Raw genomic sequence first — 15,207 nt, forward strand, 5'->3', positions numbered from 1 at the left:
ATCTCTGCATGGGAAGACGTGGACCCCCGACCCCCTCCAATTCTCTCCCTGGCTTAGGGCCATGAACATTGCGGCATAAGCAAGCTGGAACCACCTGCCCTCCCCATGGCGAGTCACCTTAGGTCAACACTCCGAATTCGGCGACTCAAGCGGGGGGGGGGGGGGGCAAGCTGTTCCCCCTTCAAGGGCCACAAGGGGTCACTTATGCGCGCTGAGTTAGCCCAACCTGGCCTGCACCATGTTTTTCGATGCAAGCCCACCCCAATTGGCCAGGATCTTGCCCAATGGAGAATCCCTGGGGATGTCTGCTGGGGTGGGACACCCTAGACGTGCTGAACAAACACCCATCCTTGGCTCAGCCCCTGCCTACCCTGACAGTTAATGGAGTAACGACTCACCCAACCGGCCAGATGCAGCTCGTCCTTCCAAGAGTTCCTTCCACCAAGGCTGAATGGCTGGCGTTCGTGGAATCCGCAGATGCCCCGGGAACACAACCGTTCCCCTACCCCACGATCCTTGAACCTGTAATCTGCAAGCCAGACTGTTCTCACACACCTCCAGGTGCCAGATGTTCCCGCGTTTCACCAGGAATTTGTTACCGAGCCCTGATCCGAAGTGCAATACCTCCAGAGCTCCGCCCACCTGGGTCTCAACAACGGAGCCGGTTCCCTTTTTTTCAGGGCGTCCCCTGTTTCACGTTGGCGCCTTTCCTTCGAGGAGCTAAAAATCTGCTTCCTCCTATCTGGCTCCTTTGTTCAGTACCCTGAATCAGATCTAGAGAGAGAAAGGGACTGCCAGAGAAATTTAGATGTGAAATGAGGTCAAATTGTTGGTCGGAGGGCCCTCCTTGCAGCCGTTTCTCTCCCCAACCTGTTCCAGAATATCTGGACCAAGGTCGCCGCTTGGAATTTTAGCCTAGAAATTGATCTTTGGAACTTCCAAGCAAGTCCCTTCGTGGTAAAGCCAAATTATGTTGTCGACCGCGTTTCTAGGGGATCGGGCCCCTTAAGGGGAGAGCCGATCCGGTCCTGAGAGAACGGACCTTGGCGGAGCCAATAAGAGAATATGAACCGCAATACAACCTGGAGCCGAAATGAAGAAGGTCCGCCAAAGTTGAAGGAAAATCCGCCAAGGAGTCTTTATTGAGCGATTCAGCTGAAAAGGACACTAGTCGCAATCATTCAGTCTACTAGCGTAACATACATTCAAAATAAAGCCATATTTATACAATGTTTCGGTCTGACAGCCCTTTGAATTTCCCGCCCCGCTCCCCCGCCCATCTGATCGCGGATAGGCTAGAAGGCTGAACGAGGCGGGCTTTCGTTTCCCGCCTTGCTCTGCTGGCCCAATGGGGAGCCGCTTTTTGTCCCCACTCGGGCCAATCAGAGAGGAGGAGGCGGGAGCTATTGAAACAATGAAGTGCCAGGGCAGGAAATATCAGATTAACTCCTGCCAGACCGATTTCTAAAGGAATTAATGGCACCCATCAAGGATGTCCGGGTTCCTGTCACGTTCACAGATTTTAGATATGCCTTGGGGTGTCAGAGGGGAAGTGGTGATGGGTGTTGATGAGCCAAAATTGACAGGCTCCACAGGGCGCCTTCCTGAGGTGTCCTGGAATTTCCTGGGATATGACAATGTTTGCTCTGGGGGCTGAATCACCTTTAGGACTATACTCCGAATTTGGTGACTCAAGCCTTATATTGTCCATGCAATCTGAATTAGATTGGGTTAAGCTGTGGCAGATTATCCTTTTGTTTTTTTGGGAAAGGAAGCCTGGGTCATAGGAGCAGGGGTTCATGTTGGGGTCAAAATATTTCCCATTTGATTTCATGATTTGACAATTATATGAAATAGAATGAAAATTAAAATAAAGTTGGAACATAAACCCAGCTGGGAAAAACACATATTTTCCGGGGATCCCAAAGAGTACAAATACATATAGGCAGATAGATAGATTTCAAGGAAGCAAGGGAGAATCCATAAAGGTGGGTTACATTGCATAAAGGGGAATCATGAATGATATAAACAATTGAAAACATTTGATAAGAACGAAGTTCACAACATCTGGGGAACCCAATATGGAAAGTCATAGGAGTGGAGTTCTAGCAGCATGATTTCACAATTCATGAAGTTAGCCCAACGATTTAGAAATCCATACAACAGTGAGTCATGAGGGTGTCCAGGTACATAGAATATGAAAATTCACGGATACATGAGGAAAAAGAGTTCATCTGTGATGAAGGAATTCATAGAGATGGCATGGGGAAGGGGCACATGTGGGTTGCAGTCTTGGGAAGTATAAGATTTCATAAGTCCAGGGATAGGTCTGGGGAAGAGTGTTCTTCTCCTTCATAAAATTATGAAGGTATGAATGAAACGTGGAGGGCGCCCGTCCGGGCACCCCCTGGCAGCTGTAGAGAGGGTGAGGGTCCTTGGAGAACTATGTCTCCCCAGCGAGAGAGCGATCCCCCCATCCCCAGTTCACAGAAAGGGGCTAGGGATCTCTTAAAACCATTCCGCGGGTCGCGGGGAGAGGAAAGTCCGGGATAAGGCAGCAGTTTGGCTTGAAAGGAGCAGTCGGTCCCGTTTGACAGTCAGCTGTTGAGGTGCCGAGAACTGGACCGATTTCGGTTCCGCTGGTGGTCCTTGAGTCAGGGGCCTTAAAAAGGGTTAGGACTAAAAGATGAGTGTGCTAGGGGTAATTTTGATAAAGATATGAGCCAATTTGTACCGTCCGCCGTATTAACCTATGGCGGAGAAGCCTCCGCCAGGGTTTTAAAGATCAGACGGGTTAGTGAGAGAGAGAGAGAGAAATTACATGCAAAGGAAGGAGTCAAGGAATGACACAAAATAACCAGATAGAGAGTGTTACTGTTAAAATAAATGCTACTTTTATTGGGGGATTTGTTACATAGTGCAGGGAAGGGGAAAGTGAAGAAAAAAAGATCTTTTAATAATAGTCTGCTGCGGTCCCGTTCCGTTCCCTTTTGGTGAGTGATCTGCGGAACTCTCCGCTGCGAGTTCAAATTAATTTAAAAGCCGGGGTTTCGGTCATCAAGTGCAGGATTTGGTACCACGCTTTTTAAAAATTGATTGATTGGTTTCTTAATGGTAGATGTTCAAGACCATGCTTTCTTACTGTAGGTTTTAGATTTCTTCTTAGATCTTTGGGATTGGACTTTCTTAAATGATCAGCATGCCTTTGTGAATGACTATTACATCTATACAATGATTCATAGAAGTCTGTCAGATATGATGCTGGTTTCTGCTGAGTTTAATGATCTAACCATGTTAGAATACTGGTCTCTTGCTGGATAGCCTATACACATACTTGGCAACTTCCCAAAGTTGTTTTTCAACGGAGAAAATATTAGGAAGTTTGGAGGCTGAGTCCTCCCCCCATATCCCAGGAACAGAGCTATGGAAATACATTGTAGTCCTGCTTAAAACTGGACAGTTGAATAATAAGTAGCATTCATTTGAAGAGTAAATAAATTACACAGATTACTAGTAAAGAAGTGTTGTACATATTATAATTAATTATTTTAAAATTATTACTCTAATTTTTAAAATATTATTTCATTTGAGCAAGATTTGGGTCCTATGCTAAGAATAGATCCTAGGACCATGTGTGTCGAAGCAGACTGAATTAAAACATGATGGCAGTACTATTTGTGAAATAGCACCTTAGTGATTGCATAATATGGAATATGGATTCTCCCTACCACCCCATCAAGTTTGGGGAACTTCTTGTACCAGTTTTGGGCTGGTTGTCATATAGTTTGCATCAATGAGCTACTCACTTTATTTATAGTGTATATACTGGGATTTGATTCCAGGACCCCTTGTAGATACCAAAATCTGTGGTTGCTCAAGTCCTATTATATACAATGGCGTAATAAAATTGTGATCTTTTTATAAAATGGCAAAATCAATATTTGATGTTTGGATTTCTTTTGAATATTTTTAATCCACTAATGGTCGAATCCATAGATGCAGAAAAAAGAAAAAGAAAACCAGCCTAGATGGAAATATGTTACCTTGAAGCAACAACTAAAATTATACAATCTCTCTGGTTTCTTGGTGGCTCTGGAGACACTTTCTTTGATGGAGTCACTTGTTGAATCTTTTCTAGCCAAACATGAGCATGTGATACTCTTTTATGGATGAATCATGAGCACTCAAGTTCAAGTTGGCTGAAGTAGTGAAATAAATAACTTAGAAGGTGACTGTGAAACACCATCTAGTCTTTTATATTAATGGCCACCATGGCTCTCTAGTGATGACAGAGCTACCTGCTGATACCATGAGCTATTTATATATTGTGAGATTGAATGTAGACCCAAGAATGTTAAAACTCTAATCCTGTGTGTAACTACCTGGAAAAAAAACTCTATTGACCAGAGTGGGACTTATTTGTGCATAAACAGAGTCGGATTACATGGTGTAAAATGTTTACTCTCCCCATTTTAAATGTTGTGCTAACCTACTTATTGTCATTTATTTTATCCAAAGTATTTTCCACATTCTTTGTCTCTATACGTGTATTTTCCAGAATATTCATGAGCTAAATAGTTGGAATGGGAACTGGCAGGTAGAGGGGGCTGTTATCACGAGGACTGTGAATATATAGGAAAACATGTAAAGAAAGTAAGAAAACAAAGAATTTGAAAATGGATAGAATATACCTGAGAGAAGTCATGGCTGGTAGACTGACTGATGCATTGAACAAGAGTACTCAATGAAGCTACATTTTTTGCTAGTCCCAATCGTGTTTTAATTAAACACAGTTTAACTCAGTTGCTCTGTGCCCCACATTGCCTACAATACTGCCTTCCCCATCACACAGTCGAAAGTGTCGCTGCCCAACTTCACCCCGAACTGTCCCCATTGCTGGCAATGGGAACACGGGAAACTCCCATATTCTCCTTGCTCCATTGTAGGACACTTCCAGCACAGTTTGGAGTCACAGCCCTGCCGGAAGTACCTGTGTGTCATTTGATGGGATCCAGCGGGCTCCATTCCCCAAATTAGTCAAATGCTGGAAGCATCCTACAACGGGTAAGAAAGCCCATGTGATGAAGTCAGATTTGAAAACCATTGAGGACCACTACTCTGTGGCTTGCAACACAAACTCCTTCTTCTGACTTCAATCCTAATAGGACATTGCTTTCTCTTCTGAGGGCAGGTGAAACTGAAGTGTCCTGCATAGTGGAATTCCCTTCTAGTGGGAAGGAGGTTGATGCTAAGTTGATGGTGATTGCAGAGCATTAGCAGAGGAAGTGGCTTTGTCTTTTGCTGATCTCATCAGCAACCATAATTCAAGGGGCTGCATCACAGAATCCACCATAGAAAATGTATATCTCAATGTTTATTTGAAAAAAATATTTTTCAAAATTCCAAAGGATAAGTGAACTCAGTAAAGCTGGACGGGTGTCAAATTTCTGTACTGATGAATCATATTTCAGATTTGCCTTTTGGCATGAGAGCTAGCATGGTGTAGTGGCTTGAGTGTTGGACTGTGCCAGGACACCAGTTCACTTCAGCTCAGCCATGGAAATCCACGGGGTGATTTTGGATGAGCCAGATTCTCTTAGATGCAGAAAACCCATGATAGGTTCACCATAGGGTCAACATGAGTTGGAAATCATTTGAAGGCACACAACAGCAACAATAACTATTGTAATATGGATTATTATTACCACTGAAATAATCTGAAGATTGAATGAAAAGTAATGCCTCCACCTTCATAACTCCTCAACAGATGGCAGTACTGGTCTGCGGCAGGTACTGGCTTGTTCAGTAGACTCTCCTCTACAGTTCCTTTTGGCAGGAAGCCTTGGCATTGAACAGTTGTGTTGTTAAAGTGCAAAGTATGGAACTCTGCGCAGATGGTCAGTCAATGCGAATTAAGCAACGTGCAGTCATTGAATTCTTGATAGCAGAAGGTGTCACCCCAAAGGAGATTCATCAGAGAATGCAAGCTGTTTTATTGGAAGATCTGTACACAATGGGTACTCTGAGACGTTGGTTGCGGAAACAGAGTGTTGACTTCTTCCATGATGGCTTCAGAAAACTTGTTCATTGTTGGCAGAAATGTATCCAATTGTCTGGTGATTATATGAAAAAGTGAATAGTGGTAATTAAAGAGCACATTCTAAGGATTATTTCTGCATTTGATTTATTAAAATATTCCCATCCAAACCCAAGAACCTAAGGTAGAGGCATTACTTTTCATTCAACCCTTGTAATAAGCGTAACTGTTAGGACACAAAAACCAGATAAATGTGAGGAATGCATTAAATAGTGTTCTGGACAATCTAAAGACTGATGTTGACTTAGCTTAGAAAATTTATTATCCCTTTAAATTACATGACTGCGTGTGTGGCCCTTCACGTCCCTTTTGGATTTATATCAAACCCATGAATTTTATATGATTTTTTAAAGACAAAAAATACTTAGGGATGGTTTGCCAGTTCCTTCCCCTGAAATGTAGCCTACTATGGAATATATTTGAATGTATAGCATATAATATATTATTTTACATACTGAATCAAATTTTTGTATAGAGATGATAGTAGGCTAATCCTCTATCCATGTAACTGAATAATCTAGTCTACATGCAACAAGCATACGTCATAGGTCTGGGCTCTTCAGATATAGTTACAGTTGGCACATCAGTCAAGGCTATGCTAAGTTCTGGCTACAGTTACTAGCTAAGTATTTGTTCAGGGAGTACCTGAAGCAGCTGATGGATCAACTCCAAAACCTTATTACAGACTCCCTTTTGATCCCATTAGATAACACACTAGGCCTAGTCACTCTGTAATTCAAGCATTTAGGTTTGTATATCATGACAGATAAGAAAGGACAAAAAACATATCAAATGATAGCATAGATGTTGCCTAGCCAGACCCTTTGGTACCCTTGACTAAACTTTGACTGGTGATAGGAAAAGGGAAATTAAAAATTCATCAAACCAGGGAAAGGAAACTGGTGACCAAGTGGAATCTTGTTTATTAAACTGTTTTATCTGTGATGAATTACTGTACTTGTATTTCTAAGTTGCCCCATTCTGAGGAACCCTGAACCATGTTTCTCTACTTTTATCTTGGTCAACAAAATTGTATTTTAATTGCATTGATTCAAATTGATGTATTTCTTAATTTTATTTTGTTTCCCAAATAACTAAACATATCAGGAAACGCAACACAGTAGTAATCCATACTATTCTTTAACACGCTGTTAGCTGCATTTGATATGAAGCTCCCAAGTATCTGGGAATTCAAGCATAATGTCTTTGATTTTAAAGCTGATTTCCATTTTCCTAAACATTATCAAATCTCAGTCATGCGATGGGAATGGACTGAAAGATTTTTTATCCTCAGAATTTGCCATCCAGTTTTCTTTTAACCAAAGCAGATTTTTTCATTGCTATCACTAGGATAACCACCCCTAGGCTATTTATACTCTGTGCTATCTTAATTATTTAAATATATACTCCACTAATAAGTCTTGCATTTATTTCACCTTTGAAACTCCCTTCTGTATTCAGAACCACCACCTCCTTTTGTAACTGCCTTCCTAATTTTGTTAAAATCATGCCCCGAATGTCATAATAATGTTTTCCTCATACCATTATTTCCTTCCACTAGAGAACGAATTATGATGAAAATCTGGCTTGCAGGCTTCAGGGACCAAGTAATGATGCCACAACTTTCAACTTTACAGCTCAGGATGTATCCAAGGTATAGCCATCTTCACCCAGGGTACCCTCTTGGAAAAGTTCCCTAGCCTTGCGTTTACAATCTAAAAACTTTTGAAACACAAGGGAATAAGAATGACAATGGGAAAGTTCAGCAAATGCTGGCTGCTCTTCTCTCCCTCCGAGGCTACAGATTCTGTGATTTTTCAATTCTGTGTAAATGCTGTGTGTGCCTTTTAAGCACCTATGTTTCCCTGCAATAGGCACAGAGGGGACATCCTTCATTAATACAAATGGGCTATCGTGCATAGAGCTTGCTATTTATTCCCTGACACTTGTGTTTAAGGGTGCATCTACACTGTAGAATAAATGCAGTTGGCCACCACATTAACCACCATGGCGCAATGCTATGGGATCCTGGAAGTGGTAGTTTTACAAGATCTTTAGCCTTCTTTTCCAAAAAGTGTTGGTGCTTCACAAAACTACAACTCCCACAATTCTATAGCATTGAGCCATGGCTGATAGTGGCATCAAATTGCATTCATTCTACAGTAAAATTGCACTCAAAGGGCACTTCCAGACATCACTTAAACCCACGCTGAAGTGAGTTTAAAAACCCACTTCGGTGTGAGTTTATGTCTACACACCCCCCCCCCCAAAAAACTCAGTCTTTCATGCAACCACCCTAAAGCCCCCTAAAAGAAACTTCTCCTCTTCTTTGGTCTCCTAGCCAGGGCCGGCCCCACCATAAAGGCCAGTGACGCCGCCGCCTCGGGCGCAGGTCCCGGGGGGCGCCGTCAGGCTGGGAGGGAGGCGGGGCACCGCTCTGACGGTGCCCCGCCGCCCGACCAGTGCGCCCTGGCCTTGTGGCTCCCTCTTTCGCCGCCCGGGGAGGGGAGGAGGGATCGCCTCCTTCCCTCCCCGGGCGGCGAAGCCTGCTTCTTTCGCCGCCCGGGGAGGGGAGGAGGCGATCCCTCCTCCCCTCCCCGGGCGGCGAAGCCTCCCTCTTTCCAACCCTGGCCGCGCCTCCCACGCTGCGTGGGAGGCGGGGCCAGGGCGAATAGCATGGGAGGCGGGGCCAACCCTGGCCCCGCCTTCCACCCAGCGTGCCCTGGCCCCGCCTCCCACGCAGCACGGGAGGCGGGGCCAGGGCACGCTGGTTGGGAGGCGGGGCCAGGGCGCAGGAGGCGGGGCCGGCGGGGGGCGCTTTTCAGCGCCCCCGCTTAATATTTAAATTTATCTCCGACCGGTCCTGCTCCTAGCGCATCATTTCCTGGTACCAGGAGGGTGCTAGGAGGACTATAATGGCGGCCAGGTACTTTTTTTTACTTTTAAGGGGGTTTTGTGGGGTTTGGGGAGGAGGGGTGTAGGTGCCCTCTTGGTTTTTCGGGCTCCTGGAGCCTGAAAAACCGGGAAGGCTGTGTGGATTGGGCCCAAGAATCACGTGACGTGGTCCCCGGGCCCAATCCACACAGGGCGTACACCTTGTAAGACCCAGATCCTACCTAAGATTCGGGTCTTACAAGGTGTTTAATTATTTTGGAACAAAGCAGGGAAATGGAGAAGGCCATGTGGATTGAGCCTGAGGATCACGTGACCTGGTTCCTGGGCCCAATCCACACAGGGCCCATACCTGGTGAGACCCGGATCTTACCTAAGATACGGGTCTTACACGGTGTTTAATTCAGAACAAAGCAGGGAAACAAATTAATTTGGTTTTACCGGAGGCATCATTTGGACATCTCCAGTAAAAACACGACTGGTCCTAAGATATGGGCCTGTCTGGATGGGCCCTAAGTCCCAGTTATAACAGATGAAATCAGCACAATCTATAAATTGAGCTGGGATAGGGCCACTGGTTTTCTGAGATTCAGCAGTATTCCAGAATTGTTTTTAATGTGTAGTTGGTAAAAGATGTCCAGTTAGAAAACTGATAATGTGCTGTTAGGGAAAGGGAAGGTAATGGCATGTTAAGTATCTATTAAGCACTTCAATTACAGTGTTTATCATTTTGGAGAGGTACCCATTTTGATCTGATGAAGAAACAGAAATGGCTCTTGCACTGGTGTAAGTGAGTGGGATTGTCCATTGGCGTGAGAGTCATTGAATTATCGTACTAATTAATGAACTAAAGCAGATTTATAACTGTTGCTGACTCCCATCCAGAAAGTACCTCTGTTGGAGGGTATTAGCCAGAACCAAAATATACTTGGTGTTTTATTTCTCTCCCTCCCCCCCCCCCCCCCCACCCCCTGGGTTGGAAATTAGTACTGTTGGAATATTAGTTTTAAAATGTACAGAAGTACTCTTCAGGAATACCCTGAAGTATTCTGACTAGCATTGTTTTTGACCAGAGCTTAGGAAAGTGACTTTAGAATTAGTTTCCATTAGTTTCACCAGTATAAGTATCATCCAAGGGATTCTGGGAGTTTTTGTCCCTAAAAATAATTGTTAAAAGCTCTGTTGGGGAGGGGTTATATCTCAAGGCAGGATGTTAGCATATGAGTAATTTTTCTGGAACCCCTTGCCCTGGAACAAATGCCTTTAGCTGGAGTTATCAGAAATGCATGCCTTTCTATTTTTGAACGCATTCTGTAACAACCCATCAGAAGCAAGTAACTGAGATGGGAATTCTGCCCATTTTGTAAAGCAATTTGCTGACGCATGCTACATGAAAGAGAAAACTAAACAAGGTGAAATTCTATAAGCCAAGGTGTTGGCTGCCAGCTGGTGAAAATCCACAATGCATCGCCTTCCAAAGGTGCATTAAGTCCCCCATCTAGTGGCTAAACTCACTCTGTTTCATGGATATGTCTGTCACTGCTCTGTGCATTTGTGAATGACACTTTTTTTGAAGACTATAAAGAGTCAAGTAAAATGTGAATCAAAAGATCTGTAATTAGGATCTATTAAAAGAAAGAAGGGGAACACCAGATAAAAGAGCACAGTATTGGAAAACAGAGATTCAAACCTTTCCCAATGATACCAGTAGAAATTGTTCCAATCCCAGTAGGATTATCCAGGCCGTCGTATTTCCCATTTCTATATATGATTGTGAAATCTGGATAATGAAGAAATAGGAAGAAAATCAACTCATTTGAAATATGTTGCTAGAGGAAAGTTCTATAGATACTGTGGACTGCTAAAAAAGAAAATAGTAGATCTTAGAGCAAATTAAAATTTCCCTGAAATTTCCCTAAAAGCTAACAAAATTAAACTGAGACTGTTGTACTTTGGTCATATCATGGGAAGTCATAACTCACTAGAAAAAGCAATATTGTTTGGTAAGATAAAAGGCAACTGGAAAAGAATAAAGCTACTTTCCAGATGAATAGATGCTTCAATAAAGCCACAGCCCTGAGTCTGTAAGATCTGAACTGTTGGTGACAGGGGACTTGGAGATTTTCCATTCATGAGGTGGTCATGAGTCAAAGTTGACTTGATGACCACTAAAAAAAAAGGCTGTTGGGAAAATTATTGGACTCTCCTTCCCACAGCATTTAATCCTGATCTGATGTGATCACAGGCTACTTCAGACCCACATGTTGTCGACTTCATAAAATACAAGAACAAGTGGGTCCCTCCCTATCCATAGTGTACTTGCAATAAGATGCAATGTTTCATACTGGATTAGAATAATAGAGTCATAAGCGACTGTATGGTGGCTCATCCAGTTCAACCTCTTGCCATGCAGGAAAAGCATGGAGAAAAAAATACAGTAGAGTCTCATTTAACTGACCTTCTCTCATCCGATGTTCTTTATTATCCGACGCAGTCCAGACACCCGCCGGGAGGGGTGAGATGCAACCAGTGTAGACTGTGCCAACCGCATCTCGCCCCTCCCAGCTGTTTCTCTAGGCAGCAATGCGCAGCAGGCTTCTTCACATGCCAGGAGGGGCGAGACATGGCTGGCGCAGACTTGATGGTGGGGGATTTCTCGGCTCTACAGCTGGTGCTGCTCTTCTCTCAGGTGGCACAAGAGCCTGCGATTCTGGTGCTGGATTCGCTCAACTGGCTGCTCCTCTGCCTCTCATTTCCCAGATGCAAAAAGGCAACTCTACGATTCTATGATTCTAGGCACCACTCAGTAAGTTCCTTTGGTGGACTACAATTCCCAGAATCCCCCAGCCGTGGATAGTGCCAGATCCGCTTTTCTCTGTCTACCTTTCCTCAGCTTCCTCCTTCCAGTTGGACTACAATGCTAATCATTCTAGCCCAGTAGCCAAGGATTCTGGGATTTGTTGCACCAGCCGCATCTCGCCCCTCCCGGTGGACTCCCAGTGCGCAGAGAGGCCCGCTGTGCATTGCTGCCTAGAGAAACAGCTGTTTAATAATTCCTCCTTATTATCCAATATTTTCGCTTATCCAACGCTCTTCCAGCCCATTTATGTTGGATAAGTGAGATTCTACTACACACGTGTGTAGATAAAAAAAAGTTAGAGTCTCCTCATATTCTCATTTTTTCACCTAAATTCACATTGTTTCATAATGATTAAAATCGATGAAATGTCACTATTATAATTTTTAAGTTGCTTTGAATGTGCTGGTTTCAAAGAATACATACTAAAAACAATGACTTTTCCCAATACTATTTTTTTTTCAGGAATACAAAATCTCCAGCTTTGAGCAGAGGTTGATGAATGAAATAGAATTTCGACTTGAACGTACACCGGTAGATGAATCAGATGATGAAATCGAGCATGATGAGATCCCTACAGGGAAGTGTATTGCTCCAATCTTTGACAAGAGACTGAAGCATTTCCGTGTCTTGGAAGGCTATCCTGCTGCCTTCACTTGCAAGATTGTTGGAATTCCTATACCCAAGGTAGGTGTTTTCCCAAAGACCAAAACAATTCACTTAATCCAAATTATCTGCCTTGAACTGAATTATACGTCTCTTCACTGCTGTGTAACCCAGTTCAAAGCAGATAATCTGGATTTTATATGGCAGTGTAGAAGGGGCCTCATATAATCCAGATGGTCTTCACATGTTTCCACACCATTAGCCCCAGAGAGATAGGAAGGGTAATTCAACACATTTTGGGAGACCAGATTAGAGAAGGCTGACCTAAACATTTCCTTTCTTCTTCTGTGCATTTTGTGGTTCTGGCAATCTCACTGAAGGCACTCTGCAGCCTTTATAAAAAGGAATTAATTATTAGTATTAACTCTGAAGGAGTCCCCTTGCTGGCTGAAAGGTCGGCCGTTCGAATCTGGGGAGCAGGGTGAGCTCCCACTGTTAGCCCCAGCTTCTGCCAACCTAGCAGTTTGAAAACATGAAAATGTGAGTAGATCAATAGGTACTGCTCCTGCGGGAAGGTAACGGCGCTCCATACAGTTATGCTGGCCACATGACCTTGGAGGCGTCTATGGATAATGCCGGCTATTCGGCTTAGAAATGGAGATGAGCACCAACCCCAGGATTGAACATGACTAGACTTAATGTGAGGGGAAAACCTTTACCTTTTATTAACTGAAGAAATAAAAGCTCAAAATGCTGTTGTTAACCATTTATACCCTCCTTTCCCAGAACCAGATTTCAAGGCAATTGCATTCATTCCCTGTTACATTAACTATCGTAACAATATCTAGGATACAGTATTTTCAAAGCCAGTCTAGTCAATTTCAGATCAGTTACTTGTTATAGCTTCCAGTCAATGAACCCTTAGGATTGCTATTTTATGCATATTCGGGAATGATATATTTTTATTTATTTTACTATCTCTGTACTCTGCTTAGTACTGTACATACTAGGGCTGTGTGATCGATGAAAAAGGTTTCAAAGCTCATACAAAATGAGGGGTGCCAGGTTTTCATTTCGAAAGTGTTTCTAAGGTATCGTTAGTGAAAAATTCGTTACTATAATGGATGGATTTTTAGGGAATTTTCAAAGTTTTTATAAACAACATTTTAAAAAACTACAAGAGCTGTCTTCTTGAATTTTCTATACAATGATACAAGATAACAGGGGATCATTCCCCTCAATTTTCAGAAATATTCATACATCTACTGAGTTTAGGAATTTTTTTAAAGTTTTGACAAAAATGTGTGTGTGTTTTTTAAAGCCACAACAGTTATCTCATTGAATGTCTCTCATATTAATCAATAGAACTCCCATTTAGGGATTTTTTCCCTAAGCACAGAGATTTGCTTACTAGAAGTATCAGTCAGTCCTCCTCTTTGAAAATTCAACAATTTTTTGGAACTCTGGCTGTCTTTTACGAAGGGACAAATCTCTCACTTCTCCTGAATTGGAGCTTTCTGATGCTGAGCAGAATTCTGGGAAATGTAACTTAGGGTAGGGCCTTTTGAATTCTCCAGCATAAGGCTCCTCACCTTCCCAAACTACCGTATTTTTCGCTTTATAAGACGCACCTGATGATAAGACGCACCTAGTTTTCAGAGGAGGAAAGTCATTCTTGCAGTAGAGCTTCCCTTCACGGGAGAAGCACTTCTCGGTGAGGTTGCACTTGCACTCGCAGCACTGGACGCACTTGATGTGCCAGGCCCGGTCGAGGACGTTGAGGAGGAAGCGGTCGAGGATGGGCCGCTCGCAGCCGGCGCAGTGCACCATCATCTTGGCTGCGCGGAGGGCGCCCGCCTCTTCCTCCTCTTCCTCCTCCTCCTCGCCGCCGCCGCCTGGGAGAGCAGGCTCCGGGCGGGCCCGACGGCGGGCACAGCGCCGCCTCCTCCTCCTCCTCCTCCTCGGGCTCCTCTGGCCCTCCTGCCTCATCCTTCTCCTCCTCTGGGCCGCTCTTTCGGGCTGCCCGGCGCGCCTTTCATGCTGGACCCATCGCCCCAGCTTTTGTGTCGCGGGCGGCTCCGACTCATTTGCGCAGCCTGCTTTCAGAGGGCCGTGATGTAGGGGCCTCTGAAAGGGACGTACAGACAGCTCCGCCCACGTGAGGTCATATTGCGTTTATAAGACGCACTGACTTTTCCCCTCTATTTTGGGGAGAAAAAGTGCGTCTTATAAAGCGAAAAATACGGTACATTTCCCAGTATTCTGTGCTTTCTCAGTCTCTTTCCCAGCGAACTCTGCTGCTTACCTCTCCCAATGGCAAGAGACCATTAATTTAAAGAGGAATGGCAGCCTTTTGGGCTTTGCTTTGCTTGCTTGCGCTGAAAATGAGGCTTGGGAGGCTTCCAAGGTTTACAAAATTCAAATGAAAAAGTATTGAGTAAGTTTTGATTTTTAGTTTCTTGCTTGGCCCACGCCTACCTGTCAGATATCACGTCATAAGTATAAATTTAATTAATTTGATCCGACTTACGAGGATTGACGATAATTTTGCACAGTCCTTGTACAAACTTCTGCCTTGTCCACCATGTTGTTTTCACAATCCAACCAATCAAGTAAGTTTGAAAGATAGTGTTTCAACCAAGGGCACCAACTGAATTTGTGACTGTGTGGGAATTCTGTGACATAGTGATTATAATGTTAGATGAGGATGGAGATACTATCTTAGGCCCCTTCTACGCTGCCATATAAAATCCAG

At 43.8% G+C, this 15,207-nt stretch overlaps 1 protein-coding gene across 4 annotated transcripts in view; it reads left to right on the top strand.

Annotated features, from left to right (window-relative positions):
• Nucleotides 1–15,207, top strand: part of mypn (myopalladin) — a 97,196-nt gene that overhangs the window by 68,767 nt on the left and 13,222 nt on the right. For 3 of the 4 annotated variants that reach the window (XM_008115176.3, XM_003223692.4, XM_008115178.3), the window contains 2 exons: nucleotides 7,659–7,751; nucleotides 12,312–12,533. In XM_008115176.3, coding sequence (XP_008113383.1) covers nucleotides 7,659–7,751; nucleotides 12,312–12,533 — 315 coding nt within the window. The remainder of the gene's footprint in view (nucleotides 1–7,658; nucleotides 7,752–12,311; nucleotides 12,534–15,207) is intronic. The other variant, XM_008115177.3, reaches the window with a different exon arrangement.

This window comes from Anolis carolinensis, chromosome 3 (assembly GCF_035594765.1).
Source record: "Anolis carolinensis isolate JA03-04 chromosome 3, rAnoCar3.1.pri, whole genome shotgun sequence".
NCBI classification, from domain to species: Eukaryota; Metazoa; Chordata; class Lepidosauria; order Squamata; family Dactyloidae; genus Anolis; species Anolis carolinensis.